The following is a 22,706-nucleotide window of genomic DNA, read 5'->3' on the forward strand; positions in this document are numbered from 1 at the left end:
GAAAGTACAACTACACCAATGACTCCAACAACTTCCAGAAAACATGAACATACTACCATAGTGACTGAACCTGAGGTAGCAATTACAACAGAACTTCCTGAAACAGAATTTACAACAGAATTAGTAGCACCGATACAAGAAGAGAAAACATCAAGAGTGAAAACAACCCCATATGAAGAAAGACAGTCAGAACCTGTGGATTTCATTTCAGCAAATATTGAGTCAAAAAGTACAAATGAACCAGTGACACCAACCAGATCCAAAGAACATGAACATACACTAAAAGAACATGAGATGGCAGTGTCCACAGAACATCCTGAAACAGAATACACAACAGAAATTGGGTTACAAACATCAGAAAATACAATGCCAATGGTGAGAACAGATACCACATATGAAGACCGGCATTCAGAACTTGATGATTTAAGGTCAGAGGATCTTGCAACAAAAAGTACAACTGCACCAGTGACACCAACCACTTCCAGAGAACATGAACCAACTCTCATAGTGACTGAACATGAAATTACATCAGTGTTTCCTGATGCAGGATATACGACAGAATCGGGGAGCTCAATAGAAAAACCTGAAGAGGTTCTAGAGAAACCATCAATGAAGAAAAAAGAAATGACGCCAACAATCGCAGTGCCAGGAGTGGACATTCAATCACCACCAAGCAAAGAAACAAAAGAGTCACTGAAAACTGATGAAGATGGTTGTTTTGGACTAGTTCATCGTACCACCTCTGGGTTGAAAAGATGCCAGGACAAGATGATACAAATGTATGATTTAAGTTCAAAAATTCCTACTACTGAAGGTACAAATAAACCAGTAAAACCAATTACTTCCACAAAATATGCTGATAATTCCACAGTGACCAAACAAAAGGCAATAATGACAACAGAGTCTCTCGAAACAGAATGTACAACAGAACTCATCTTAGCAACACCGGAAGATAAAACAACTGTGGAGAGAACGACCACAGAAACAGATGAACATGCTTGCTTTGGACTTATTCACCGCACCAGTTCCGGGTTGAAAAGATGCCAGGAGAAAATAAAATATAGGTTTAATAATACAACATCAAGACCACAGGAGCTTTCAACCATAAAATATAAGCAAGAGCCTTCGACAGAGCCACTTTTGCAGAATGCACTACAACCATCAATCAGGAAATATCAGAGTTCGAAACAAGTTACCCAAAGAAACATGGAAGGTAATCAAATTGAAGATGAAAATGACCACTTCTACTATTTCGACGGCAAGATAAAAAGAGTTGGAAATCATGCTTTGAGGCTTGATAATAAAAAAAACACTTATTCTCACGATATGATTGGAAATTCATAATATTTTGCAGTAAAATTATTCGAATTACATAAATGTTCTCACAAAGTCTTGTTATTTTTCCTGCATATACAAAGGCTGTTAAGTGGAGTTATAGTTACAGTCGCTTTGGAACATTTTACTTAAATCATCCATAACATGAGCAAACCAGTAAGATCATTTCTTAAAACATTTTTTTTTGTAAGTTTTATTGACACATCATTGACTGTATTAGTATCATTGATACTGGCCTTCACTCATAAAAAGATGCTGCTACAACAAATATGTTGTTTTTACATTAATTTGTAAAGTAACTGTTAAATTATTACAATATAAACATTTAAAATTCCAAGGTTTTTAATCACGATTAATAATTTGTAAAAAAAAAAAAAAAAAAAAAAATATATATATATATATATATATATATATATATATATTTTTTTAATATATCAATGGACAGCACTATTACATATTTCTATTGACAGTACTCATATCAAAACTGTGTGCCTTTTGTCCCGCTGGTGACCCCTTTACCCCGTGTGTCACCTCATTTTTAAACAACACTTTTATGATTTATTTTCACACAAAATCAGTTGCTTCATAAATGTCCAATACAAGCATGTATATTTTTTGATCATCAACCACCTACTGGACTAATTTCTCATGGGTGTCAATCCTAAAAATCATAAATATAATTCTAAAGTAAGTTTATGGTAGGCATGTTTCCTACAATTGAAGTCAACATCATTACAATATGACAATACAAGCAGTATAGATTATTTTTAATCACTGATCAGACAGATAGATAGATAGATAGATAGATAGATAGATAGATAGATAGATAGATAGATAGATAGATAGATAGATAGATAGATAGATAGATAGATAGATAGATAGATAGATAGATAGATAGATAGATAGATAGATAGATAGATAGATAGATAGATCGATCGATCACAAGACAAAGCGTCACAGCACGGGGAGTGTTTCTGCTGTAGGCTGCTCTGGCGCAGGTTGTGGCTAACACACCTGATACCTACAGTTGTTGAATGTTGGACTCTTGGAAGAGGAACGCATAATTCCAGTGAAGAAAACTAAGAAATGATAAAAACCGCTACCAGCGTTGAAGAGCAGATGTTGGTTTTCAAAGCGTGTTTGTAAGACGATGAAAGCAGAAGTTGAAATCGTCGGAGAAACTTTGAAGGAATAACAACATCATCAGATCACGGTAAGTGCGCGCGGTGTTTTTACTATTTATATAAAATATCTGCCAGCGAATTAAACATTTCCCATCATTTATATGATCTGCTGGAATAAAATGTGTGGATTATTTAGTCTCTTGTGTACTTCATAACATAATTTCGAGTCGCAAGTGTTTAGATATGAATATGAAATAGGCTAAAATTATTCCTGATTTAGCCTAAACTTTGACAAGCATATCCACCTTTCTAAAGCAACAATAAATAAAACGATTAAAATTGTTTTCTATTTACAAAATGTGTATGGGGTTGTTAAATATCTACAAATAGCCATGTTTTCCGTAATTTTATAAAGATAATTTATAGATGTATAGCCTACCCAATTTTTAAATAATCAATCAGCTTAAAATTTATATTTATTAACTTGTGTTTTTATTTGGCATGAAACAGACACAAATGCCTTTTTCTGTAGGCTAATGTAAATATTTACTGTTCCTATTAATCACAACAGTATAACATTTATAAGTCTGTAAGGGAACGAAGGTGCAAATTGCCACAAGGAGACGTTTGTCTCAAAGGCTGCATCTCAGTAAATATAAAGTTTATAAAGTCATTAAGTAAATATGCTTTGTCTCAAAATTTTAATTAAAAAAAAGTATGGGTAACACTTTATTTTGATAGTCCAAAAACACTCAACACTAGACTTAAGACATTCTAACTACATGTCAACTAACTGTCATTAGAGTATTTGTCTGATTGTCTGATTAATATTTACTAAACCTTTTATTTTGTTGGTCACCCAACAGACATTCTGCTGACTATAAGTATCTTGGCAACTACAATGCAACTTATTCTACAAACCCAAAACATTAACACCTAACCATAACCTAACAGTCTACATGTAGTTACTTTTAGTTAGGAGAATGTTTAAAGTGGACTATCAAATTAAAGGTGGGGTAAGTGCTATCTGGTAACCGTTGTTGATATTTTAAATCACCAAAACAAACACACCCCTACCCCCAAAAGGGTCTCGCCCCTATTTTAATAGCGCCGCCCCACACATATGTAAACCCAGAAGCATCAACAGCTATGGTAGAATCTCTGTCTAATCCAGGTCGAATATTCAATGAAAAAGTCATCCCTTCTATCACAAAAACACAAACCGTTCTTGTGAACAACTCGATAGTATACGAGCAAGACAGTCCAACTAACGAACATATTACAATTATGACAAGATTAGAGTCATAGCGATCACAAAATCACAAACTGTTCTCATGAACAACTCTATAGCACGAGCCGACAGTCCAACTAACGACATATTACAATTATGACAAGATTAGAGATAGCAATCAAACTGTTCTCATGAACAACATATTACAATATGACTGGATAAGGGTTATATAGATCATGAAAAGAGTAAGCAAACATATATTAGGAGTATAGTATCTTACTTGTCGGAGACCTTGTGAGCTGATGCTTGAAACACACAGTGATGAGATTTAGATACTCCATACGGTGTGGAAATGAACGGGTCTTTATCATCGCTGAAGTGAGCCACAATACGATCGCAAATGAACAAGCGAACATGACACATGAGCATAGTCAAGCAGCATATATTAGACTAGTTGTCGGGTAATGTCCGTCATGTGTGACTCGTGTGTTTTGAATAATGACGTGCACAGAGCGAGAGTTCTTCTCACCATCAATAGTAGACATGCCCCTTACCTGCTGATTGGCTACAAGTTTGTTATTTTGTTGTCAAGTTTGTTATCTCGCCTGTGTCCTTTTTCTAAAAAGGTTTTGAAATAACACTTATCCCATTTAAATCCCATTTAACTCATCCCCTTTAAATTGTAAACAAAGTATGTCCTCCAAACTACAAATTCTCAATCATCATATTTTAAAAGCTCTTGGGTATTTTGGGTAAACTATATCATGGAAGTTCTACCCAACTCTCAGGACAAGGATATTTTTCATAGATTGCAGGTTGGGGCAAGTTGTCACATATGTTTTGAATATTATAAAGCCTTTAAGGTGTGTATTTAAAGATATATACTAAAAAAAAAAAAAAAAAAAGCCTACCCTGCAAATCATTTAAGTAAAAAGTGAGACAAAATCATACCTAATATTATGATTATTAATGTTTAATATTCAAATCATCTAAACAGAGCACGTTTCTTAATTTTTCAGCATTTTGCAAGAACGCAACTGCAGAGATTGACTGAAATCAATCCACTATGGAGAAGGCTTTAAAATTGCACAAACCTGGACTGTGTAGATGACAAAGGATCGTGCAAAAATAAGACAATGTGATGTGAGGCATTGACAAGAAGGAGCTGGAACATTGACAACAGTGTGGCATCATTATAATGCTGTTATCACACAACTTTTGACTGAAGAGGTTTTCATCAAGCAGAGCAGCAGCCTGTCTATAAACACGATTGATTGTCCCAATTGACTTAAAATCAATGTGTTCTAAGCATTTCCACAATAGGAATGAGACAAAGGCATGGAAGCCTTCATCAAGGAACAATCAAGAAAAATGCCAATAAGCCATCATTTTCAAAAAGAAGCAGATCAATAAAACACACATAACTATTAATGTAGACTAAAAATCAGACTCCATTGACCAGAAGAACAGTTGACCACAGTGGGTGCTATAACTGAAGTATCATTACTGGATTCTGAACAACGTGGACCCTTAAAAACAATCAATATGAACCTGACCGCCCATCTTCTGGACCTCATGCTAAAGGCTTCCAATCTCTCTCGCTGGCAGTTCATCCAAGAATATTCCATTCCTCCACTGGTGATCGTGCCCAAACTCCCTAGTACCCTGCTTCCAGTTTTTGGCCTGCTCTACATACTCATCTTTGGGTTTGCAGTGGTGGGCAACGGGGCGGTGCTGGTACTCTTATGTCGCAGGAAGGCTCTGCAATCTCCCAGCACCTTTTTCATTTGTTCTCTGGCACTCAGTGACCTTCTGATATCCATAGTGTGTGTTCCTGCGACACTGTTGCAGCACTTCTTCACCAACTGGCTGGCAGGTAGGCTTAGTTTTGTTCACGCTTGGCAGAAATCTTATTTCCCTTTCGAATGGGAACTCGCACTCGTCTTCAAAAAACAAATTGGGAATGCCTCTTCCAGCACGACTAGTGTCTGGAGCATGTGTCATAAGACAATAACATTGGCCGGTGACAGCCTATGACATCACTGGTGTGACCAGAGTATAAATAGGGAGCATGTAGTACATCTGTAACTCCTCGGATCCTACCCGCTCTGTGCGGGGCTCCAACCTGGCTCTTCAGTGTGGGAGGCGGGCGCTCTAACAAGGAGGCATCAGTTGCTAGAGCGCCTCTTGAGATCAGGGGAGTGAGGTTTACCTGCGCAGCTCTCACTGGCTGCCCTCCATTACACATCATCCTCTTTCTTTCACTTGCCAGGAAGTGCGTTCCAAATATCGCACTTCCTGTCCGAATCCGATATCTGACACCTGATGATACACACAGTCTGTGCGTGATATGCATGGGCAAGGAGCGTACTCACTCAGTCTTTCGAGGGGTCTGAATATATATATATATATATATATATATATATATATATATACCTCGCTCAGGTCTACGGCCCAAGCCTCAAGCGCCAAAGACAAGGCCAGAGGTTAAGCATCACAACTGTCCTCCAAGGAAAGAATTCAGAGGAGGCACGACACAAAGGAAAAAAAAAACAGGATTTGAGGGAAGTAATTCAGAGTGATCTCTGGATGCAGTATCCCAGAGCTCTGCTAGGATAGCAGTATTGGGTTGTAGAGCTCCCTTTTGCATAGAATGAATTCGGCCTCCTCTCGCTTTAGAGAGCCTTCTTGCTGAGGCCTCTGCTCTTAAAGCTCCCCTGAGTGTTGCTAGGTCTTCCCTCAAGAGACCTCCACCTATCAGTGGTGTATCCCCTGTGGCGACTGTCAGGATATAATTATATCCTTGGCCATGTTCCTTTTAATGTATTATTTAATACCAGGCCCTATACCTGCCCCATGTAGCCAGGGTTTCTGGCCCTAGGGAATAGAGTCACTAATTTCTTTTAGCATGGCGGAGTGGGCATTTGTTTCCCATTAGCATCCTAGGACAAAGTGTGAGTTCCCATTCAAAAAGGATCATCTTGGGTTACAAATGTAACCATTTCCCACTGTGTCCCTTTGCCATGCTTCAAGCATGCCTGCCTACGTCTCCTTCAAACAAGAATGACCTGTACACCAAGCGCCCCATTTTTATACTCTTGTCTTATCAGTAGTGACGTCATAGGCTGTTGCCGTGTCTTGTTCCCCTTCTCAGGGAACCATGGTTACATTTGTAACCCAATATGTTTATGATGATTCATAACTGTGCATATCCATTTGGCCACCACATTTTTCCTTCATTATATTTTTTCATAAACCCAAAGTCAGTTCTGTCTCAGTTCTATAAAGCGGAAGCTTTGAGATGTAAATATACTATATATATATCTGAAACAGAGAGTGCAGATATACTCTTAGTTCATATAGTACATGAGCAAAGACACTGATAAAGCTAATAGTCATTAATGACAATTAATACATAAACTTCACACTTTCGGTGCTAATGAATGGTACAGAAGGGTTTAAAGTTTAAAGGTTTTCTATGCTTTCTACACATTCTTTATTTGTTCATTCATAAAATTCAAAAAAGTTTGTGCTCACTTCAATATATGAGCACAGAATAACAGATGTGCTTGAACCATGAATTCATGCCAATGAATAAATCAGGTGCAAATCTGCACTTACGACTAAAATAAATTGGATTTCAGAAAAGGCTATCCATAATAATGCAATATTTTTTTACTTTGTTACTGATGTCAAATTTGGTTGTCTTTAGTAGCACCCTTGAAGCACTTAAATGAGCACTGAGGTTTTTAAAAGAGACATAGATTGTTTAAAATTGTCTATAGACATTAAGATATTGTCAGAAATTGTTCCTTTTCCAACTCTAAAGAGGGTATCTGATGTAAATAATAATAATAATTCACTCCAAAATGAAAATCCTGGCATCATTTACTGGCTGTCATGTTCTGCAGATGTTCTTTATAAATTTCTTATGTGAAAAAAATGCTTCAGTTATGCATGCCAAAACGGTTTATTGACATTAATTGTCTGGACAAAAACAGTTAGGATACAGCTTTGAAATGACGTGCGGGTGAATACACAAACCAGGAGTATCATCATAGCTAAAACACATAAATAAAACACTAGCAAATTTACATAATGTAATGTATAAATTCTGGAACACACAATACTTGGACAGACATTAGTAGACTATTTCAATGAACATGTAGGCCCACATACCGTAAGTTTTGTTTAGCCTTTTTTGTTTAACCTAAAGTTTTGTTTAGCATAAAGGTTTTTGTCTTCAGCTTAATTTTACTGATGCCTGATTATCATTCACAGCCATCCTTCAAGTAGATTATAGAGCTGTTGTTCTGATATGATAATTATGTAAGTCTACCCAAGTCCATAAATAAGTAATTGTGACCAGAAACAGGCACACTAAAGGCCCGTTCATGGATGAATGATAACTATAAAGATAAACTATAAGCGTCCACACATCTATCATTCTGTTTGTTCTATGTGCGCTTGTGTGCTCGAGCTTGTTACAGCAGGATGGTTTCTGATTGGCTCTCAATGCTTTTTAATTCAACAGCTGGATAAAATCATTCTGAAAGTGATTCCAAAGATATACACTGTAAAAAAAAATGTCTCCAGTTGAAAATTTTCAATTGAATTAATGCAATTTAATTCACAGAAATTATATTTGGCCAAATAAAAAATATAGATGTGATTAGTCACTAGAAAATTTTCAATTGGAGACCTGAATTTTTTTTTTACATTGTAGTGTGCTGTTATTGTTATAGCTGTGGTGTGAACTCTGCTATTCATTAATATTGAGAATGATTTTTAGGGCACTGTTTTTATTGTTATCTTTAAAGTTATGGTCCTTGGTGTGAATGGAAGTTGTTTAAACATCTGCATGTAGCGTATTCATTACTGGATTTATGTGTGTTTGTGTGGTATCACCTTCATTACGTGCAACATGTCCACTCACATTAGAGCTCCAAGTACCCATTGATGAGATGGAAGGTCAACATTCAACTGCAGTTGAATTGTAAATGAGCCCTTTACCTGACTAGAAGTTCTTGGAATCCTATTAGTTGCAGAAGCCCTCTATAACAATGTGTGGGTAAAAAACAAATGTTAATGTGCTTGTGTTGCTGTAGAAACAGTTACTTTTTAGTATCTTATGCTCACCAAGGCTGCATTTATTTGGTTTATATAACAGTAAAACTATAATATTGTGAAATATTATTAAAATTTTAATTTTAACAACATATTTCTATTTTGACGTATTTTAAAATTTAATTTATTCCTGTGATGACAAAACTTAATTTTTAACATCATTACTCCAGTCTTTAGTCAGTGTCACACAATCCTTCAGAAATCAATATAATTTGCTGTTATGGTGGTCAAGAGACATTTCTTATCAGTGTTGAAAACATTGATTCATAAGGATTCTTTGATTAATAGAAAGTTTTATGTTGTTCCACACCCGTAAGACCTCCGTTCATCTTCGGAACCTAGTTAAGGATATTTTGAATTTAGTTTCCATATCTCTGCTGCATGCTAGACATGACTGTCCTTCATTATTCTTTGCAGGTATATGTCATGCCTACACCATCTACCTACACCAAAAGTCTTTTTTTTTCATTGACGGCCAATCAAAAGTAGCCATTCTGATTAATTATAATGTCCAGAACTATGTGGCAAACTAAAAATTAGCATCGAATATTAGATTTCATAAAAAGCTATACAGCTATGTCTACAGTCTTCTGGAAAAAAAAAAAAAAAAACGTAACATTGAGAAATCAATTTTAAAGGGTTAGTTCACCCAAAAATGAAATTCATGTCATGAATGACTCACCCTAATGTCGTTCCACACCCGTAAGACCTCCGTTCATCATCAGAACACACTTTAAGATATTTTATATTTAGTCCGACAGCGTATCTAAGTGTATGCACACTATACTGTCGATGTCCAGAAAGGGAATAAAAACATCATCAAAGTAGTCCATCTGTGACATCAGTTAGTTAATTAGAAACTCTTGAAGCATCGAAAATACATTTAGGTCTAAAAATAACAAAAACTACGACTTTATTCAGCATTGTCTTCTCTTCCGCGTTTGTTTTCAAACCTCAAATAAAGATTCAAACGATTATGAATCAGCGTATTGATTCATTTCCCGTGTCAAACTGCCAAACTGCTGAAATCATGTGACATTGGCGATCCGAATCATGAATCAATCTGCTGATTCATGACCGTTTGAATCTTTATTTGAGGATTGAAAACAAACATGGAACAGAAGACAATGCTGAATAAAGTCGTAGTTTTTGTTATTTTTAGACCTAAATGTATTTTCGATGCTTCAAGAGATTCTAATTAACTAACTGATGTCACAGATGGACTACTTTGATGATGTTTTTATTCCCTTTCTGGACATGGACAGTATAGTGTGCATACACTTAGATTTGCTGTCGGACTAAATATAAAATATCTTAAACTGTGTTCTGAAGATAAACGGAGGTCTTACGGGTGTGGAACGACATTAGGGTGAGTCATTCATGACATAAATTTCATTTTTGGGTGAACTAACCCACTTGATTTCTGACATTATAATTAATCAGAATGGCTACTTTTGATTGGGCGTCAATGAAAAACAAAGACTTTTGGTGTAGGTAGATGGAGTAGGCACGACAGTCATGTCCAGCATGTAGCAGAGATATTACGCTAGAATGCATTTGGAATTATGTAGGATCAGTTAGCTGGAAAATAAAGGTTATAGAAGACTCCTCGTGACTTCTGAAAGAAGACTGCTTCTCAAATCCATGGCAACACAAATCCAATCTGCTATACAGTAATGACGAGGTACATTTTGTTAGAAAATTAATCCTGTTGTCCTATTCCCCCATTCTGTCCACTATAAAGACCATACATTTACTGCCCACACATTTCCTTCTATTACTTAGTCATGCTCTGAAGGCCTCCTCAAAATCAAAATCATCAACAGTTAACCCTATCTTCTGTACATCTGCAAATGGGTTCAGTATATTCATATTCTGCCTCACTGATTCATTTGTCCCTAATACATTTTTTGGTCCACAGGAGATTTTCTGTGCAAGTTAATACCATTCTTACAAGTGACAGCTATCGCGACCAGCATGCTCACCATGACGTGCATTGCTATAGAGCGTTTTCAGGGAATCCTTTATCCTCTGCATGTCCGCAACAGCTACTTTCTCTGTCATGCCTTCAAGATGTTGGGTAAGTTATTGAGAGAGAGAGAGAGAGAGAGAGAGAGAGAGAGAGAGAGAGAGAGAGAGAGAGAGAGAGAGAGAGAGAGAGAGAGAGAGAGAGAGAGAGAGAGAATTTTGATGAGTGGTAATTAATACTGATAACAGCAGCTAGACTTGAAATTTGTTAATACATTACCCAACTTCTTACTATAATAACCTTCACATTTTTATTCATTTAATACTGTAATGTCCATAATCTTATATATCAAAAAGTGTCTAAAATAATATGAGGAATGAATCCTTTTTTCTTTTTTTGTGTCTAAGTGGCCGTTTGCATAAACTACTTAGACTAATCTTACAAGTTAGTTATCTAATTCTGCTCTTTAAAGTCAGTAACATAAAAAGTTAGATAGGTCTAATGTTAATCAGAAAATTAATCACCTATTGTATTGTTGCAAATTGGTCAAGACACAGTTCTTAACAGTGACTAAGTTAATGCAAGTTTCTTCAGACTTTTCCCTTTGCAAAAATATAAGGGAAGGGGTTCTCTTAAAAATATAAAATGTCCATTTTAATGAATAAACACCCATTTACACTGTGTGAAAAAACAGTTTGTTTCACATTGTAATATATTATAAATAATATAATATTTTTATATAATTTTATGTATAAAGACATGTGAAATACTATAACATGCTAAACATATTTAATTGATTTTATTAATTTTTCCTACAAAATATTTGTAGTTATTGAGTTATTTATTTTCTTACTGTTAAAACGAAGTGCTGTCAAGAGAAAAATAAATGACTGACCATTTTTGTTTGTTTACAAAGTAGAATCAAAAGTAATATTTTCACATTTATTTTGTGGACCTCTTGCGGTTCCCGTACCTCAGTGTGAAAACCCTAAGCTAGACAGTACTGACAATGAAATTCTAGAATACTGCACCTATTTTGTCTTATCCCTTATTGTTTAATTTTACAGTGGCTGTGTGGTTGGTTGCCCTGGTAATCTTTCACAAAGAAGGATATTTTGAAGAATGTTTTGCTCCCATAATGAAAGTGCAAACCAGCATTAGACCCCACTGACTTGAACAAAAGCAGTAAAAAAATCTTCTGAAATTCTAGAAAAGAACAAATAATATGTCTTTTCCTTCATATTACAGTGGCCGTGTGGTTGGTTGCCCTGGCAATCGCGGCTCCCATGTGGTTTGTCCAGAAAGTGGAGGTAAACATACAACTTTAAAAGAAATACTACATTCACATGTTATTTCCGGAACAATCCCTATCATCACCATTACACAGAAAACTGTTTGTAGATGGGCAATTTAGAGTTCTCACACACTCTGCTGCTGGACATTAACAATCAGAGACAAGATGAACACAGTGAACTGGGACATAAACATCAGTATTCATCTCAAATAGTAGTATCAGCTGAATCTATCGGAGGTAAGATGCAAATGTCCTAGTTTTAATTGAATTTATGCAATGGTTTGTAATTATCATACCAAAAGATGACATGAAGGAAAAAGAAAAAAGCTGCCTATGGTTTAAATATGAGCAGAACTTATCTTGATCATTCGACTCTCATGCGCGGGAGTGGTCGTGAAATAACACGAATGCCTGAAATAATAGATGCATCAACACTCTTAGGATCAAATTAGATGCTGGCTGTGCTAGAGGACCCCATTGAGGACTTTTCAATGGAATATCCATTATGTTTTCATTGAGATGCCTTCCACTTATCACGTTTGTTTTTTTGCCGTATCTTTATTGTCCTCGCATGGGCAGCTTTCACATTCTCTATGAGCTCTTTTTTCTTTAAAGACGTCACGCATGGATCGCTTCAATCAAATGATCATTGATGTCACGCTGTTTAAGACGGCAGATAAATTTCACGAGAAGGATAAAAATCTCTCTTTACCCATTAGAAATGTCTGTCAGTCAGTGAATCAGACCCTTATATTCATTTGGGAATGTGATGAATTATACAGATATTATGAGCAGCATTTTACAATATTATTTGCTAAACAAATTAATTAGATTGAAAATAAATGATTAATTCAATACACAATCATTTAGCCGCGTCTAGCCTTCCTTCACACTTTTTTTTTCAGAAACCTAAAAGATGATAGGAGAATGAAGAGACCAAATCATGAATTTCCTCTTCATGTTTAACTCTCCAGGTGAAATATGACTTCCTGTTTGATGTCCACTACACCTGTTGTTTGGAAGTATGGCCAAGCCATCAGCAGAGGAGAGCCTACACTACCTGCCTGTCCGTGCTGGTGTTTCTGGTCCCCATGGCGACCATGGCCATCCTGTACTGGAAGATCATGCGAGAGCTCTGGGGCAAACACAAAGTACATGATGTCATGTTTCAAACACTCCCGGGATCTGAAATCAACAAAATTACCAGGTTAGTCTTCAAAAGAGCACTATGAAAAAAAACGCTGGGTTAAAAACAACCCAATCTGGCTCATTTTGGCAACCCAACGCTTGAACCAAAAGGGACGAGCTTAGCGCTGAGTTGTTTTTGGGTTAAATGTTTGACCTAACATGCTGGGCTATTTTATATAACTCAACTATTGTTTAAAAACGATGGTACCGCTGGGTTAAAATGAACCCAAAATGGGTTGGAAATCAAAATCACACACAGAATTACAACAGTAAGGAAATGGTAATAATCAAAAGGTGAATGTGTACAGTATGTGTGTATAAATGATTGAGAAAATTGCAGATAAGAAACTCAGCAGTTATATAGCTTATACCAGTGGTTCTCAAACTGGGGACCTCAACACTGGGAGCGTTTACATGCACTTCTTAAGCCGATTATGCTTAATAAGCCGACTATGAACACGGTCATGTAAACGTGGTAACCCGTTTTCTTTTATCGGAGTAAGGTCATAAACGGCGTACGCTTAAACCGGTCAGAACAGGTAGTTTTTTGCCTCTTACCCCGATTTTGTGCTGCATGTAAACGCATTAACCTGTCGGCTTATTAAAGTCTGCATGTGTGATAGGTGACAAAAACGCAAACTTTGAGCAGATTTAAACGCATCTAGACAGTGGGAGCTAGCATTTTGCATGAAATAAGGTATATATCACAAACGCACACTCTTTTAAGACGCAGAAAATTGTAAAGATGTGTTGTCATCTCATGCAGCAGAAGTAGAAGAGGTTCAGTCAAAACACTGGATCTGTAACTGCATGAGGGATAATATGAGCCGTAAATCTCCCGCTGACACGCTTTATTTAGCATCAAAACTGACGTAAGATTTGGAATACTCTGAGTCAGATACGGACATTATTATTTTTGGCGTCACTACAAGGAAATAACCCTTATTAATATAAGGGTTAATATAGTTTATTAATGAAGTCATGCTTGCGTTCTCAGTTTACTGGTTTGTACGTAAACGGGGAAAACTGGTTATTTCAATACGCTGATATTTGTGAGTTATCAGCTTACTGGTGTGCATGTAAACGCACCCACTTTGTCTTGGAAAAAGGTTGAGAGCCACCGATTTATACAGTAAAACAATATTTAATATTGGATATCTTACGTTAAAAAACAAATTTGACCATGTTATTTGGGACCAAAATCAGGCTAGTGCTGCCAAGAAACACACAGACCGAAAGCCTATAATAAGCACTGAAAGTCAGGTGTTTATAATCATGTGAGAGGAAAACACTATGACAAACCCCCCCAACATCCTTCACTAGCCACTTTTCCATTACAGATTTGAGCAAATGGTCAAGACACAGTTTGATCTAATTTGCTGTTTGTGATTGAACTTGTGTAACATGCTGTAACGGTAGGGTGAACCAGGAACAGGCTGAAGACCCAGAAGATCACAATCAAACATAAACTTTAATCTACACTTTACAGGAGCAGTCAGACAGGCAACGTAAAGACAATTAGCATAACGGTGACTAGACAAAGGCGAGGGTGCGACTAAAGAGAACAGAAACGATGATTAGCTAAACACAGCTGAACCTAACTATATTAATGAGGGTTACTAAGGAAACAGACAAGTGGCGTGAAACTGTAGGCGTTTCTCAATGTCAAGGATGCTTCCTTGGAAGGACGGATCCTTCCAAGTCACTTCCTTCAGAGGCTAGGCGAGGCTCCTCTTTAGCATTCGGAGAACACGTAAATGGAACAGGCTAGCAAGTGCACGTCATTGCGTCATTACGTCAGTGAAAAGGTCCGTTGGCCATCAATAACGTTATTTGTATTTTTTAAATATCAATACAGTACTATTTTGTACCGGTATTTAAACGTTAAACTTTACTTATATTTACTACAGTTAACAAATGTTTGGTAACGTAAATAAAAACATTGTGGCAAGCAGCGAGGTAAGGGACCGTGAGAGCGGGCCGGTGGAGTGATAATGAGCGGCAGCTGATCGCCGCCACACCGGTCTCGGCTCACGGCAGTGATGGGAGTATAATTGGAGGAGCATGGAAGACGAGAGAGGACAAGGCCTGGACTTTATGTTATGGTTTGTTTATGTTTTATTATGTGTGTGCGGGCAGTCGCCCGTGAGGGGGCTATTATAAAGTTGTTGAACGCTTGCCGGTTCCCGCCTCCTTCCTTCCCATCTACAAACCCCGATACAAGCATATTTGCCCCGTTCACGCTCCGAGAACCGGAGTCCGACTCCGAGAACGTCTGATAGCAAAGCTGCGCGCATAGGATTGTGGGTGATTTGAGAACGCGAAGTGCGCGAAGGCTACTCATATGCATCCTTTCCTGTATATGACATATTTTTCGAACGAAGGACTTGGTTGAATTCCGAGGATCCTCGACATTGGAACAGTCCTTCGTCGGATGTCGATGACGTAGCATCCTTAGAATTCTGGCTTCCGAGGATCCTTCCTTGACATTGAGAAACGCCTTGTGACAAAGGAACATGTGACAAATCAGAACACAACTGAAAGACCAAAACACAAACAGAATCGTGACACATACATGCTCTTCTTCATGTCCAGATTCCAGGCCTACTGATTATGAACGAGTACAAACCCAATTTGGATTTAATCAACCCACCAACCCAGCGTTTGGGTAAAAAAAAAAAAAAAAAAAAAATATTGAATCTGCCATTTTTAGAGTGAAGGCTGCTTACTATTATAATAATACTCTAAGGGTGCTTTCACACTTGGTTTGATTGCCTGGACCGACCTGAGAACCAATTTAGTATGATTGCGTTCACATCAGCCACGAACCATACCATGAGTTCACATGTACGAATCCCAGACCACTTTTTTAAGCGGACTCGGGTACGTTTCGTGGGTGCGTACCCGAGTATGGAAGAGAGCATTCACATCATCCAAACAAACCAAACTCTGATGTCAATTGAACCCGGGTGCACACCTAAAGTGCTAGTGTGAAAGCACCCTAAAAAATGTTTTTTTTTAAAAGAATGCGCAACACGAAATTTAAAAAGCAAACATAAGCTCACAACACAAAGAAAATCAAGCCACAACACAACAGAAACAAGCCACAACACAATGGAAACATCCACAACAAACAAGCCACAACACAACGGAAAAGCCACAACACAACGGAAAAGCCACAACACAATGAAATCAAGCCGCGACACAGCAAAATTTAAAAAGCAAACATAAGTTCACAACACAAAGAAAATCAAGCCACAACACAATAGAATCAATTAGCAACAAAGAACGTTATCTACAAAAAACAAAAGAGTAATCCAAAACAAAAAAAATCCACAAAACAGAAAAAAGACAAACTAAATTGAGGGCATTTTTTTTTGGTTCAACTTAAAAAGTTGCCTGGTTGCCTTAAAATTTTTAGTTCACTGAAATTAAACATTTGAGTTAATACAATAAAGTATACAGGACCAAAAAGGCATACAAAGTGTGCCATTTGGGACAGGACCTAAAACTATACATGGCAAAAAAAAGTCATAAAGGTTTGTAATGACAGTTTTGGGTGAACTATAAATGTATTAATTATTTTTATGGTTTTGCAACGTAAGCATCATTGCAAAGTAAATCTTAAAATGCAACACTGTTTTGTAACATGGGGTCTTTGCTCAATCTGTATTCACCAAGGATCCTGAAAAAGGTTGAAGAACCCTGGGCTAATAGTGCAGCATGGATACCCATAACCAGATTATTTTGCCAGTAAACAACAATAAACGCCTTAAGTTTATTCATTTAACTATATGTTGCTTTTGAGAGCTCCATTTAGCAAATACTTTCATGCCAAGTATTGCATAGCATCTTGCTGCTCCTGGAACAGAGGATCTTGGTGGACTGGTACAAATGAAATGCTGTTTGATCAACGCCCCTGTATTGTACTGTTATTGACATGTCTGTAGCAATAGAAATGTCGTTCATTCTCAGGAGGAAGAAGCGTGCAGTAAGAATGATGGCTACTGTGGTGCTGCTCTTTGCTGCCTGCTGGGCACCTTTCCATCTGGTCTCCCTCCTGCTTGACTATGGTAACACAACATTTCTTGTGCCTTTCCCCCCTGCTTACTGTTGTCAATCTCCCTGTTTTTTTCTGCCCCTCAAAGGCAATGAAAAAAAAAAATCCTTTTACACTTTTGTCTGTCAGTCAGCTGCTGTTTTTCCTGTGAGACAGAAAACATTCTCACTTTAGATTCTCTCCTCCTCCTCCTTCATCAGAGGCCAACACATCATTCCTGTGTGAACCTTTGGCATGCAGTTTTTTTTAACTTATTTTTTATCTGTTGTCTCACACTTGTTACATATGGCAACTAGTGTGAGTCTGATGTAGTAGCTAGTGACTCTATACAGACTGTTACCTTTACACTTACAAACATCTGACGACAAAACAGCTTCATATTACAAAAAGGTAGAAGCTTATTAAAATGAGTAAATTAATAATTAGGCTAATAAAAGACTTTAAAGGCACAATATGTAAGATATTTGGAATAAAAAAACAAAAACCACTAGAACAGTTATATATTTCGTGTAACTTACTTGAGTGCTTACATTATAGCGAACACGGATTGAAAACAAACCCAGAATAGAAGACAATGCTGAATAGTCGTAGTTGTTGTTATTTTTGTACCAAAATGTATTTTCGATGCTTCAAGAAATTCTAACTAACCCACTGATGTCACATATGGACTACTTTGATGATGTTTTTTTTACATTTCTGAAAACCGTACATATATATTCGGTAGAAGGACAGAAAGCTCTCGGACTAAATACATAATATCTTAAACTGTGTTCTGAGGATGAACGGAGGAGGTCTTACGGGTGTGTAACGACATAAGGGTGGGTGAGTCATTAGTTTTGATCACGATGATTTCATTTCAAGTGTTTGTTTTTTAAATAAGTTTAGTTTTAGTAAGTTATTTGATGCTCTAAAAACGGGGGTGTGACGTCATGATTGACAGCTGAGATTGACGGTTACTCTGAGTGAAGTTGACACTGAGGCACTAACATTCTTTTTTTCGTGATTTTCAGCAGGAGATTTGAGCTTTAGCTTTAATTTCTTTAACTGTTTAATTCACATCAACATAATGAATTGTTCTGCATCTGCGAGAGTGTGGGCGGGCTTTTGATATCGCGCCTGTATTTCCAGCTCTCTGTCCAAAATCTGCGCAAGATGTCAGCGCCATATTCGGACCTCCGGGGGCTTCAATTACTTCAGCAGAAGAGAATGACGTTGTGTTGTCCATATATATTTTTTTACAGTCTGATGTAAAAAAATTTAACTATTCCAATACTGATTGATGTTATGTCAGGACTTAACAAGTGATGGCATAACCTTAAAGGAACTGTATGTAAGAAATGTATTTTGATTAATTATAAAATGGCCGTGAAATGTCACTAGACATTTGATCTCAACCCTCAACTGATGTTGATGTTGTCATGTTGTGTTTTGGCCTGAAGCTCCGCCCTCCACCTATCTACCAATCACGAAGTCAGACGTGTTTCTGCATCCGGGTTGCCAGATCTGCTCTAATTACCACAGCTGCAGCTACAAACGTTCCTGCTGGATCCTGCAGCACATCTGGCAACCTCGAGTCAGGGGGAGAGGGGATACACCGCTCTACAGTCATTTTAAAAAAGTGATTGCAGTACCAGTTTTGGCCACAATCTTACATACACAACCTTTAAGCTACAAAAAGACACCAGCACACAACAGAGCTAGCTTTTGCGATGAAACAAGTCACTCCCAGGCATTAAGAGGCATGGCAACATGACGGGGAACAAGAGTTAAAGATGTAACCTGAGACGTTCATTTTTGAGGGAACTTGCACTGCGTCGTTAAAGACACTTTGGGAAACGAATACTCACTATGCCACAACTCTCTCTGCAAAGCCCATGATCTGAGATACCTCGGCAGACATGGGACCCGAACCATGGAGTTCCTCTCTCCCTCGAGAGCTTTCCGTGCGTGCTGCAATAAAACAGTGAACACACAGCTAATGTGAGTTAACACTTCCCTTACACCTAAACCTGTCCTTAAAAGGTTAGTTCACCCAAAAATGTTCGACACCAGTAAGACCTTCATCTTTGGAACACAAATGAAGATATTTTTGTTGAAATCCGATGGGTCAGAAAGATTGACACCAATGTCATTTCCTCTCTAAAGACCCATAAAAGGTACTAAAGACGTTGTTACAAAGCCCATCTCACTACAGTGGCTCTACAATAATTTTATGAAGCGACGAGAATAGTTTTTGTGTGCACAAAAAAACAAATAACAACTTATATAGTGATGGGCCAATTTCAAAACAAAGCTTCGAACCGTTATGAATCAGTGTATCGACTCATGATTCGGATCACCAAAGTCACGTGATTTTAGCAGTTTGGCGATTTGACACGCGATCTGAATCACTACATCCCATCACTACACAAGTCGTTATTTCGTTTTTTTGCACACAAAAACTTACCCGTATTCCACCTCAATATCAGCAAAAGTGTTTTGCTATACAATGAACACATTAAGTACATTTGACTTATTTTTTTTAGGTACATAGTAGTTAAGGCCACCTAATATAAAGGGGGACCCAATTTTTCATCTGCATTCATGCACCCCTTCAAGGCTGGTTTTAGTCTTTTTATATACATAAACGTCCTTGTCTGGTTTCTAATATTAGCCATTATCCTTACCATTCTGTCCACTCCATTGTCAAATGCACAACATGTTCTGTTCTTTCCATGGTGTTCACGTGTTTTAGCAACAAAAGCACATCAGACAATTTCACCAAACGTTCCATTTCCAGTAAAATATGTCTGAGACACATTGTGTGGAGCCTCTCCATTGTGGAATTGAAGGTTTAAAGGAAACAATACTGCACAAAAGAACACGTGACACTAACATTTTTGCATCTACAGTCTGCTGTTCATCTAACCTGACCATGACAGACATGTTAATTCCTTGTCAGTATTCTCCCTTTTCTTTTAAAAAGCTATTCACTGATATATGTTTAACTAAAACTCAGATATGAATCCACATGGGAAATCTCATTTAACTGTACAACTAAATTTGAATATTTTTTTTTATCATGATATGATTGGATTGATATCCATTGACTGGTCGAGCAGCGTTCCAAACGCACTTTCAGTCTTTACATGAGTTATTTTGTTATGCCAGTAGGTGTCAGCATGTGATTGTCTTTATGAGTGAGTGACGAGAGCACTGAATCATTATTCACAAACTTAATCACTGATTCAAGTGAACTTAAGTCATCAAATCATTTACTCAAATTAAATTCCACTGTGCTGCTTTTCCAGTTTTTTTCTTCCTATAGTGATGTCTTTTACGGTCACACACATTTTATTGTCTCACTCATGACAGCATTCTCAAAACACAACACTCAATTTAAAAGTTCAAATAAAAAAAAAAAGCTAAAAGTCAATCCAATATTTTATGAAATTTGTTTTCTTGATTTATGGGGACATTAGCTTACATTTTTTGTAACTTACCTTGCATGTCTATTCACAGGTCAGCTGGACCTTGATCTGGACTCTGAGTTTCTCCTGGTTAGCGTGGTTCAGATCCTGGGATTCAGCAACTCTGTGTGTAACCCGCTGGTTTATGCCGCTCTTAACACCACCTTCAAGAGGGACCTGCTGGCTCTGCTCACCCGAGGATGGAGCTCCGGCGGAAGACGTTGCTGCTGTAGCTCGTGTTCCTGTTGGTCATGGAGAAGACACAAACGAGTGGGCATATCAACAGTGGAGTCAGTCGAACCCAGACAGGGCCTGGAGACAACATCCAGACAGAGAGGAACCAGGTCATGGAGTAAAAAAGCATGGGAAGCTGAACCAGAGCGGCCTACATCTAACATGTTTCCCACCATGACTCTTCTTACTGCCATGAGATCCAAAAAGACCTCCAGTACCATGATGCTTAGTGTTATTGATCCTCCACACACAGACAGTGTATCAAGTTCTGACCAGCCTCTCACAGGGATGCTGGCCTGGGAGAGTGAATATCAACAGAATAAGATTGTTATGATACCTGAAACTCACTGACTTAGAATAAGGTAAGAGTCCGTCAAGAGCTTTAAACCATCTCAAATTCACTGTTTTTTCTTTTTTTACCCTCAAAATTTCTCCCACATCTAAAAATGCCGATTAAACAACCTGGGGGTCCCAGTTTTCAGACTTTTGAAGGATGTTTATACTTAAAGGTGCAATAAGTGGTTCTCTACAGATTTTTTTTTTGTCAACTTGTACACCAACTGAACAACAATAATGGAGTTAATACTGCTTTTTACTGCATTTTTCTATTTAGTAATATTCTTCAAAATTAGATACTAGTAACATATTACTGCCATGGGTACTCTGTATCATAGCATCCAAAGTATTTCAGCTAGAACAGCAGGCTATTTTCAGAAGAGCACCAGGCATTTAATAGCTGGCTAAAAATGCTTGAGTGGACACATGGTAGTTTAATATTTATTGCTAGTCATATGGCCAGCTAGCCTGACGTGGTCATACTCAATTCTAGTCAGAATATGAGTCTGAAACTGCTCCATTGGGCTGTGATTATGGGGCGTGTTTCAACCGAACCAGGAAAGACCTCAATTGGATTGACCTACAACCAATCAGAGCAACGAAGCGACGTCAACAGAGCTCAACTGCACTGTGTTGCCAAGTCCGCGTTTTTTTCCCACAGGTTGTTTTCTATGTCCGCGGGTTGAAGCGACTATTATGTGATATTTAGTGAGTTGCACCCATGAGTGCAAATTTTAGCTGGCAACCTTGCCAAAATAACACACATTTTACCCCCCAAACACCTTTTTTTCTTCTTCCGGAGAATCCCCAGAGAAGCTATTGTTTAGGGCTAGTAGTTGGCGGGTTTTGTTGTAAAAACTTGGCAACCCTGTCTGCATGCGCGCTGGAATAAACGATCTTCGCCGGTGTTGTAAAAAAATTAAAAAAAATTAATGATACACAGAGTACTTACCCAACATGATCATCATTTTTGAGAGAAATTGTGAAGGTGAATGCATATACAAATAAGCTCTCCGTTTAGGATTCGAGTAAATATAATCCAAGGCCCTTTGATGACGTGGATGATTACGTTACTGTTGATCATCTGTCCGTCATCGTCTAAAGCCTGCCTTGATGATTTCATTGGTCTGAACAGTTTCTGTTCGGAGATATTTACTCCTCTATGGAGCGAGGCCAGACCGAACTGCTCAACCTAAACATTTTGTGGGCGGGGCTAAGTTCGGCTGGCATCAAGACTAATGGCCAGTTAGTCTCTTTAGTATTTATGCAAAATACTGGAGCCAAACATGAGAAAGAATTCCAGAAGGTTCCACAGCGTTCCTGGCCACGTAATTTGTAGTCATAACTCATGGGTTATGC

The 22,706-nt window shown here is 37.7% G+C and overlaps 1 protein-coding gene and 1 long non-coding RNA gene across 2 annotated transcripts in view; one reads left to right on the plus strand and one right to left on the minus strand.

Moving 5' to 3' along the window:
* Nucleotides 1–22,706, minus strand: part of LOC137046659 (uncharacterized) — a 541,808-nt gene that overhangs the window by 16,685 nt on the left and 502,417 nt on the right. The window lies entirely within an intron of this gene.
* LOC137047010 (pyroglutamylated RF-amide peptide receptor) lies at nt 2,356–21,362 on the plus strand. The gene is made up of 7 exons (XM_067424541.1): nt 2,356–2,548; nt 4,710–5,566; nt 10,739–10,897; nt 12,035–12,096; nt 13,055–13,287; nt 17,244–17,341; nt 20,830–21,362. Exons 2-7 carry the CDS (start codon nt 5,236–5,238, stop codon nt 21,360–21,362), a joined length of 1,416 nt encoding a protein of 471 aa, XP_067280642.1. The 5' UTR covers nt 2,356–2,548; nt 4,710–5,235.

Source organism: Pseudorasbora parva, chromosome 18 (assembly GCF_024679245.1).
Source record: "Pseudorasbora parva isolate DD20220531a chromosome 18, ASM2467924v1, whole genome shotgun sequence".
In the NCBI taxonomy this organism is placed as follows: Eukaryota; Metazoa; Chordata; class Actinopteri; order Cypriniformes; family Gobionidae; genus Pseudorasbora; species Pseudorasbora parva.

Coding starts and splice junctions, on each gene's coding strand:
- LOC137047010 (XM_067424541.1), top strand. CDS start 5,236: ATGAACCTGACCGCCCATCTTCTGGACCTCATGCTAAAGGCTTCCAAT. Junction 12,097..13,054: donor GGTTTGTCCAGAAAGTGGAG/GTAAACATACAA, acceptor TTAACTCTCCAG/GTGAAATATGACTTCCTGTT. Junction 17,342..20,829: donor CTCCCTCCTGCTTGACTATG/GTAACACAACAT, acceptor GTCTATTCACAG/GTCAGCTGGACCTTGATCTG.